Here is a 10,058-nt window from a genome sequence, read left to right on the forward strand (position 1 = left end):
AATTATGGTCAGTAGAAAATACCACGTAATATAATATCGCTTACGAACTGTCTGTCAATAAATATGAGTTATACAGAACAAATTGTCACAGAAAATAATAATACATATTTCAAGTTGTAACATTACAATGATTTGAGTATTTCAATCCTGTAATAAGATTATAGAAGAATGTTTACATTTTGATTTCGATGTATAATTTCATGACATTCTCAAAATTTTATACGAACTATGTATACAGTATGAATTTACATATTAATGCGCGTGGAAGGCAAGACTAAATTTACATTTAAAATACACAAAATTTGTTTACTCTTGTAACGCATAACTAAAGGGGAAAAATGAAATATATACAGATACAACGTATATTTGTACTCAATTCGTTTATATAATGTTTCTATAAAAAGAAAACAAGAGAAATTAAGGAGTTGTCTATAACTGGGTACAAACCTAGGAACTTGAAAAATTAGTACAATTGGATGGGAATTTGTATAATTTTGAAGTATATACATATAGATATGTATATGTGTGTGTGTGTATATATACATATTATGTATATATGCATTATGTATATATACGGTATCAAGCACAAGCAAGCATAATTTTGTGGAGTACGGCATACGTAGATTCTTTGTTTACGACTTGTTTCAATGAATAGACAAAATAATAGTGATTATAGTCAGACATAAACATACTCTTGCATTACATGAACATAGAATGTTCTTCATCATTTTTTCGCTAATGATAATGCGTATGTAGGTATTATCAAAAGATATGATTGCTTATACCGTGTCTTCCTAATTAGGATACGGAAATATTCTCCTATCTTTTGTCTTTTTTTTATTGGAATCTAAGAGAGCTTGGGGTGGAAAAAAAAGTCTACTGCATCTTCTACAAAAATAGATATCCATCGAATTAATCTTTGAAAAAATCGAGCAAGAAATACAATAAAGAGTGTAAAATAGAGCCAAATATTTGGAGATATAAAATATCGGACGTAATAGTTAAGAAATTATGAATTTATACCTTATAAGAGCATCGTGACACTGCGATCAGATCGCAACGTGAGCGTTTGCGAGTGTCGAAAATACCAGTAAAAATACTTTTAAGAAGATATTGTGATGCTTTATTGTTAATATCGACATGAATCTTCGTGTATGAGAATAACTGACTAGAGAGGATACAAAGGCTGTGCAAAAGCTATATTCGAAATATAATACCTACACAAGAATATAGAGGATTTTTTATAAAATCCATTATTATCTTATCCTTCTGCATACAATGATGTACATATATTTAATCATGCTATGAATTCTATAGTCGAGTTCAACAATAAGTGAAAATAAGTCAAATGTATTACACATAAATTGCTTAATTTTTTAAATACTGTGGACTCCAATACATATATGTATCATAAAATAATAACTAAAAGAGTTACGTATTTAGATTTATTATTTTATTAACCTTCAGTATGATTTTTAACACTTCATATGATGGGTCTTTCATTTTCATTACTTTTACAAGTATATAAAAATTATTAAATGATACTTACATATATTTAAAATTTTCAAAAATTTGTAAAATTTGTATATAAACGTTATAGCTCATTATAGTCAACAAAATGAGAAAAATGCACTTTCATATAGCAGAACTGTGAAAAAAAAATGTTTAAAAGAAAAATATGTTTCAATATTTTAAAATTAAAATATTGATATTCCAAACTGCAAAAGAAAAGTTCAAGTATCGGTTGTCCAAAAAAGTTTACTTAAATAGTAACATATTTTATAGTGTATAAATAGGTTTAAATTGAACATTTATTGCATTACGAAAAGTTACAACTTAATTAGAAAACATTTTTTAATTTTTATTTGAATATTTTTTAATTTTTATATATTTTTAAAATATTTACAGAATTTCACATATACATTTTTTAATAGTTATTTTTACAATATAAACGAGAATTAATTGAAAATAAATAATGTCTTAGACATTTTATGTCCTAGTTTTGGATATTTGTCGTCTGAATATTTTGATTGAAATGGACATAAGAATATGTTCTTCATTTAATTTATCCTCATTCAATGAATGTTAAAATAATATATGTCGACTCTGTTCAACAGTACACTGAAATATTCCAGTAGTACTATTTCAATGCCATAGTACTGAGAGTCAATCATTTTCTCCAAGTAATTTTTTCTCCAAAGACAGAAACGTGAAAAGTAAAATTTTTTTTATGATTGTATGTACAATACAAAAAAATTTCACTTTTCTGCTCCAAAGAAAAAGTTATAGGATTAATACCTTAAAAATCTATAGCGTGTAATATAAACTATAGATTTTCAATATTGCCAGTACATTTCACGGAACGCATCCAAAGAATCATGGCACAGAAAAAGTAGTAAAAAAATCACAACATGTTCGATTTGTTAAATCAGCTAAATTGTGACCTTACGGTCTCTATTATGATTGGCCAATTCGCATACTGCTATTTTATTGTTTAATTTTTCTTTTGTGTGCCACGATCCTAAATTAATTGAAATTTCTTCAAAATCGCCGAAAAACTAAAGAACTAAGAAATTAAAAAAAAATCCTCCACCCGTAGGGTGGATTTTCATGTGCATACAAGTTCGTCCAGTAAAATAAAGATGGCGCGCATTTGTACACACCCACATAGGACAGGCGCAGGGTGCGTGTAACGTAGAACGTCGATGTAAACATGCGCCGGCGGCGGGCGCAGACGGAGGCTGGCATGTGATTCTGGCTTTACTGTAGATAATACGAGGTTGGCGAAAAATGGCGGACGAACAGGTGAGTCGCCGACGAGAATAAACACGTCTCATCCCGCGCGTGACGCAACGCTATTAATCGCATTACAGAGCGGGCGTCGCACAAGCGGCCGCGACCCGCCAATCCGCTGGCGGAATCCGCGCCGGATTTCCGCGTGCGTCGTCCAACCCACACTCGTGTGTGCGTGCATGCGTGCGTGGAATACCGAGTACGTACTCAGTACGTGCGTACGTACCGTGTGCGGCGCGTCCGCGCGCATTCGCCGCATTTCTCGAATTTCGCGGGGAAAGCCGTGCCGGGAAAGAATCCTTGCTCCAAGAAGGAATCTCGTTTTTCTCGCGCGCTGTTGACAAAACGATACCGTACGACGCAGACTTCGGTTCAATCGCCGCCGCTCCGATCGCCTACTGATAGTACTGATCGCATATCGTTGCCGATCGCGTGCCGTTACGCCACACCGTTTGGTCGCTCTCCGTTTCGCCACGCTCGTCAAGCTGAAAGAGTTTCTTGTGAACGCGAACATCGGCTGATCCAACGGATAATTAACGGCCGATTAGAAAAATCATCTGATCCACAGTGTCACAGTGTGCTGTGTGGTGCCAGAATCGGTGAAGCCGCCGAGTGCAAATTACTGATCGCGCGGTTGGACGGCGCGTTCCGGTTACGATTCTTCCTACGACGAGCGTCACGTGAAAGCTCACACGGTGCGATGTAAATGAGAAAAAAAAAAGTGCGGTGACTCCGCCGCGCGGAGTTTTGGGGCGCGACTGCGTCGCCGTCGACGTTGTTTATCTTCGTGTACGTTGTTTGTACGCCGCCGCCACCGCGCCGGGGGATACACCCGCGTAACGGAAGCCGCAAAGGTTTGCGGGAGTGTTTATTCAGCGAGAACGATACCTGATCATATTTGGCCGCTAAATTGACCGAATTCTCTATTTCCATCGTAGTGCACATTTATTTACAACCTGTCGCAGCCCGTGAAATCCCGCGTAGAATCCTGCGCGTCAGCTGGCACGTTTCCGGAATATTGTTCTAGTATTTCATCGATAACATTTCGTGCGCAATTTTATCGGCAAAATAAACGCGACGAACGTTCTTCCGCGGGACAGAGATCTCAATCTCTATTTTTTTTTCACTCCGTTATCGCACATTGTGTGTGTGTGTGTGTTTGTGTGTGTGTGTGTTGTTGTGTGTGTGTGTGTGTGTGTGTGTGTGTGTGTGTGCGTGCGTGCGTGCGTGTGTGCGTGTATATGTGTATGTATGTATGTAAAACATGTAAATATCTTATAATTTATAAGTTGCGCTATTTAAACACGTGTGATTCTCCTTGAGCTGTTTATCTCATCATTCCTTCGTCTTTCCGATACATTTGTTTAATACTTTCATATATATATACTGATTATTTCAGACAATTTTTGTTTTAATTAGTCGATTCCATAAAATATATTCCCTGTTTATTTTACGCGACTTGAAAAATGTGTTTGTAAAGTGTTTAATAAAACATTATGCTAATTTCAACGAATTGGGTAGAATTCATTGTTTATCGCAGGTTGGGGCATACGAAATATCATAACGTCACTTTTATGTTTATTACTGATATAATACTCTCTAAAACTTTTAGAATGAACCTCGTTTCTGAAGAGTAAAATCTCTTAAAATTATTCTTTTTTTGGGACTCAATTTTTACTCTTTAGTATGAGCTTCTACTTAAAAGAATTTAGACAGTACAGAATATGTACATGATTGGAATTTTTAAATATTTAAATTTTTAATATTTAAATTTTAAATATTTAAATTTTTAAATATTTAATACCAATGCAGCTTAAAAAAGTATCAATATCTTGATGATGATATAATCTTGAAATCTTATGATCTTTTATGGGATAAATTCAGTCACTTGTACTATACTGGATCGTATATTAAAAACTATTTAATATAAAGTTAAATACAGTGGTATAATATAATCAACTTTGACAATAAAATAATGTATGTAGATTTTGTTAAATAATGTGACAATGTCATAGGGTACTTAATCGTTTAAAATATTTACATGCTTCTATATTTTGCTAATTTCATGTACCTATAGTAGCTTTCAGTATACATAATGTAGTAAATATGACGAATTCGCTATTACTTCGAGTTAAATAACCCAATATTTTATGCGCCACCCTGTATACAAAAGAAACGAAACTGTCTTCAGGTTTTTCTTTTATCTCCATCTAAGTAAGTTTCAAACTGTGATTCTGCCGGCATAATGCAACTGTATTGTAAAATCTGTATTGTAAATGTCTTCGACAGTAACGACAAGTCGCCAATAAAGATTTACGTGGCACCATAAAAAGTGGATATATTGTTACTGAAACTTTTTTTAGACTTGTACCTAAATGGAAGTCTTAAGAGACGGCTTTAAACAGTGTGACTAAGAATGGATCACATACAGGAAGTACGGCAGCTGGAGTTGCTATGCAAGCAATTGTACGAGTCGCAGGATTCAGCGCATCGCGCAGAGGCGGAAAAAGCCCTGGTCGCTTTCCAGAATGCACCAGATACTCTTACGAAATGCCAGCTTCTCCTGGACCGCGGAGATTCTGCGTACGCTCAATTATTGGCCGCTACCACCTTAACGAAGCTGGTATCACGTTCGGCACAGGGACAACTTACAACAACACTCAGCTTACAACAGAGGCTTGATATACGTAAGTGACAGTCTATTCTGTTTTGTTATGTGAGACAAAAGAAATATGTCTCTTGAGATTTAAAGATGCAAGATTAGTTTCAATTTGTTTAATATATTTGCAGGAAATTACGTACTCAACTACTTAGCAACACAACCAAAGTTACCGAATTTTGTGATACAGGCTTTGGTTACACTATTCGCGAGGATATCAAAGCTTGGGTGGTTTGATTCCGATAAAGAGGAATTTGTCTTCAGGAATGTAGTCAGCGATGTAGCTAAGTTTCTTCAGGTTTGACATACTTTATTCAATGTTCTTTACACGCTGCATTTCTCTATGTGCATACATTATTTTTTTATTCATAATGTTTTATTGTAATGATTAAAGGGGTCAGTGGAGCATTGTATGATAGGAGTACAGTTGCTTTCTCAATTGACGTGTGAAATGAATCAAATATCGGAAGCCGATGCGAACAGATCTCTGACGAAGCATAGAAGAATAGCGAGTAGCTTTAGAGACACACAACTATTTGAAATATTTAGGTTATCATGTACCTTACTAAGCACTGCTCGCGAGAATTGTAAAAATTTAAATTTCAACGATGAGGCGCAGGTATGGTAATTATATACAATTAATGATTGTTTGCGATATATAAATTAATGCATCGTCTGTATATCTCTTTTCTGCAGCACGGTTTGATAAGACAATTGTTAAAGCTTGCACAAAATTGTTTGACATTTGACTTTATTGGTACATCAACTGATGAAAGTTCGGATGATCTTAATACAGTACAAATCCCGACAAGTTGGAGACCTGCGTTCCTGGATTTTACTTCGTTGAAATTGTTTTTTGATCTATATCACAGTCTACCTAATACATTATCGTGTTTGGCACTCTCATGCCTGGTTCAAATAGCGTCGGTCAGACGGAGTTTATTTTCCAATACTGAAAGGGCAAAATTTTTGACACACTTAGTCAATGGTATTAAGCATATACTACAAAATCCTCAGGGTCTTAGTGATCCAGGAAACTATCACGAGTTTTGTAGATTATTATCTCGACTGAAGAGCAATTTCCAACTTGGCGAGTTGGTTTTGGTAGAGGATTATCCCGAAGCAATACAACTGATCGCAAAGTTTACAGTGCAAAGCTTACAAATGTGGCAATTTGCGCCAAACAGTCTGCATTATCTTTTGACTCTATGGCAAAGGATGGTATCTTCAATGCCGTATGTAAAAGCTGGTGATCCACATTTATTGAATACGTACACACCAGAAGTTACAAATGCGTACATTACATCGAGACTCGAATCGGTAGCAGTAGTGGTCAGAGAACGCTTGGAAGATCCATTGGACGATCTAGGAGTGGTTCATCATCAGTTAGAACAAATATCAGTCATTGGTAGGTGCGAGTATCAAAAAACCTGCACCTTACTAGTCCAATTGTTTGATCAAGCTGCAAGAACATACCAAGAGTTAATGGCGCAAACGGTGTCGCCAACGCAACAGATTGATATTGCAATTCAAGAAGGACAACTCACATGGCTTGTATATATCATAGGTAAATGAAATATATTAATGCATTTTTCTTTTAATATTTTTATTATTAAAATATTATTTTATTATTAAAATATTATTTTATTATTAAAATATATTAAGGCATAACTAACCATATTGTATTAATTAGTATTGTATTAATTTTTTATTAAATTTTAATTATTTATTAAAATATAAATTTAATTGTGTTTAATAATGATTAAAATTATTAACAATACTATTCAATTCTTTCCTCATTATCTTTTATAGGTGGTGTTATTGGCGGAAGAGTGGCATTTAACAGTAACGAGGAATTTGATGCTATGGATGGAGAACTGGTTTGCAGAGTGCTTCAATTGATGAATCTAACTGATTCAAGACTCGCGCAAGGGGGCTGTGAAAAACTGGAATTAGCAATGTTGAGCTTTTTTGAGCAATTTCGAAAAATCTATGTTGGTGATCAAGTTCAAAAGAATTCTAAAGTATACAGGAGGTTGTCTGATGTGTTGGGTCTTAATGATGAGGCGATGGTACTCAGCATTTTTATTCGAAAGATGTAAGTGGATTTGTATGATACTTACGAAATTTCCTATGCTATGAATTAATGCTGAATTATAATTTACAGAATAACGAATTTGAAGTACTGGGGTAGGAGTGAACAAATTATTTCCAAGACACTACAACTTTTAAATGATTTATCAGTTGGTTATAGTTGTGTTCGTAAACTCGTCAAATTAGAAGAAGTACAATTTATGCTCAACAATCATACGGTATTATATACTAATATCTATTATTGCTTAAGATTTTGTATAATTAATGAGTTATAACTTCAACCTTTCTTGTATAATAATTAAATTAAAAAATAATTAGATTTTTTTCTATTGATATTGTAGCGAGAACACTTTCCATTTTTGGGAAACAATGTTGCTGTGACAGAAATGCGCTGTAGATCAATGTTTTACACATCTCTTGGTAGATTATTGATGGTAGACTTAGGTGAGGACGAGGAAAGGTTTCATACCTTTATGTTACCTCTTACAGGTAAGAAAATTTAATTAATTTTTTTTTTAAACATATTTGTGACACTTAAGTTTTTATATATAATTTCAGGTGCATTAGAGAGCCTTGGTCAATTAATGGGTGCTGCAGATACACCTCTCTTTGCAGCAGAAGAAGCAAAGAAAGCGTTGATTGGTTTAGCGCGAGATCTTAGAGGCTTAGCTTATGCATTCAACACCAAGACATCCTATATGATGCTTTTTGATTGGATGTACGTATATATAAGACATAAAAGTACAAATATTTACTATTAATCATTTGTGAATATAAAAAAGCAATTATTTTCTTTTACTGTCGATGTTTTCTCTGAATTTAGATATCCGAATTATACACCGATTTTATTACATGCTGTGGAGTTGTGGCATCACGAACCGCAAGTGACAACGCCCGTCCTGAAGTTATTTGCTGAGTTAGTACAAAATAGGAGTCAACGATTACAGTTTGATGCATCGTCTCCAAATGGGATACTGTTGTTTCGCGAGGCTAGCAAAATAATATGTAGCTACGGCAATCACATATTAAACGTTGAAGTACCTAAGGATCAGATTTATCCTTTAAAACTCAAAGGAATAAGTATATGCTTCAGTATGTTAAAGGCAGCCTTATGTGGAAGTTACGTAAACTTTGGAGTATTTAGGCTATATGGTGATGAGGCGTTAGACAATGCCCTTAATACATTTGTTAAATTACTCCTTAGTATTCCACAAAGTGATCTCTTGGTAAGTATATACATTAGTCACAATATTTTATTTATTTCATTTATTATTTAAATAATTTGCTTTTTATAGATAAATCAAATTGTATCAGTAATATTGATCAATTATTACATAAAAATATTTATCTTATATTGTTATTATTTTTATTTTGTTTTTTATTTTGTTAATATTTTACATTGTTTTTCACAGCATTATCCAAAACTATCAGCAACATATTATTTGTTACTCGAATGTCTGGCGCAAGATCACATGGTCTTTTTATCTACTTTGGAACCTAGGGTTTTTCTGTACATCCTTTCCAGTATCAGCGAAGGCCTTACAGCACTAGGTGCGCAAAAAGACTTCTATACAGGTCTGTGCGGCTGATTCTATCTTGCTACTCTCTATATCCTCAATGCCATATCTTGAAATTAAAATTATTTTAACACTTAGATGAATGATGTATGAGTTAAAAAAGATGTTTTCTTGGTTAATGTTTCTAGAAAAATTTTTTTATAATTTACAAAAAATGGAAAGATGATTAAAGATATTTAACACGTATCGTATTACAGAATTAAACGTACATTAATAATTTATTTATACAGTTATTAAAAGAGTAAATTCAAAAAGAATTTATTCAAAAATTATAAGTATATACAGAATTAAAAATTATTATAAATTTTCCTTTGAATTATCCTTTGAACATATTTCCTTATATAAACATCTATTTCACTGTTGCGAGCATAATCAGCAAGATTATAACATTAATCTTTTTTATATTAGAATTTTATATTGGTTTTATAATATTTGCTTTTTTGCATTACTGCTTGGAATGTAAATTTGCCTATAGAATTAGTCACTGCGACAGTTCAAAATGCAAGGAATAGACGCATATTTCAAGTACTTTATTATGCACAATGAAGAAAATCACTGAAAACACTTTATGAATAACATTGGCTATAAGAGGATTGGAGTGCGTGGAGCCTGGACCCTAAATATGATAAAATGCAATATGCAAGAACCACATAGCTTGTATTCTCTATAAATGTTCTATGAGTGTTATGCAATTTTCTGTTTCTATTGAAACGAAATTGAATAATGGGTCTGACATAGATAATCAGCCGCACAGCTGATATATTACTAAATACATTAACATTGAGCTAGATTATATGTGTTTTATATAATAACTAATGTACTAATTGCAGAGAGTTGCATGTATTATTATTGATGTGCTTGAATATTTTTAATAAATCATATGCAGTATGAATGGATCTCAATTGAATGTGTGTGTGTGTGTGTGTGTGTGGTGG

The 10,058-nt window shown here is 33.5% G+C and overlaps 1 protein-coding gene across 1 annotated transcript in view; it reads left to right on the forward strand.

The window, feature by feature from the left end:
• The first annotated feature begins 2,790 nt into the window (after positions 1-2,790).
• LOC105620197 (exportin-7) overlaps positions 2,791-10,058 on the forward strand; it is a 9,181-nt gene continuing 1,913 nt past the window's right edge. Inside the window, exons 1-11 of the mRNA XM_012201739.1 lie at positions 2,791-2,805; positions 5,225-5,480; positions 5,584-5,750; positions 5,847-6,071; positions 6,149-7,019; positions 7,265-7,550; positions 7,620-7,764; positions 7,888-8,035; positions 8,105-8,264; positions 8,370-8,772; positions 8,959-9,121. Of these exons, the coding sequence (XP_012057129.1) occupies positions 2,791-2,805; positions 5,225-5,480; positions 5,584-5,750; positions 5,847-6,071; positions 6,149-7,019; positions 7,265-7,550; positions 7,620-7,764; positions 7,888-8,035; positions 8,105-8,264; positions 8,370-8,772; positions 8,959-9,121 (2,839 nt within the window). The remainder of the gene's footprint in view (positions 2,806-5,224; positions 5,481-5,583; positions 5,751-5,846; positions 6,072-6,148; positions 7,020-7,264; positions 7,551-7,619; positions 7,765-7,887; positions 8,036-8,104; positions 8,265-8,369; positions 8,773-8,958; positions 9,122-10,058) is intronic.

This window comes from Atta cephalotes (genome assembly GCF_000143395.1).
Source record: "Atta cephalotes unplaced genomic scaffold scaffold00001, whole genome shotgun sequence".
NCBI classification, from domain to species: domain Eukaryota; kingdom Metazoa; phylum Arthropoda; class Insecta; order Hymenoptera; family Formicidae; genus Atta; species Atta cephalotes.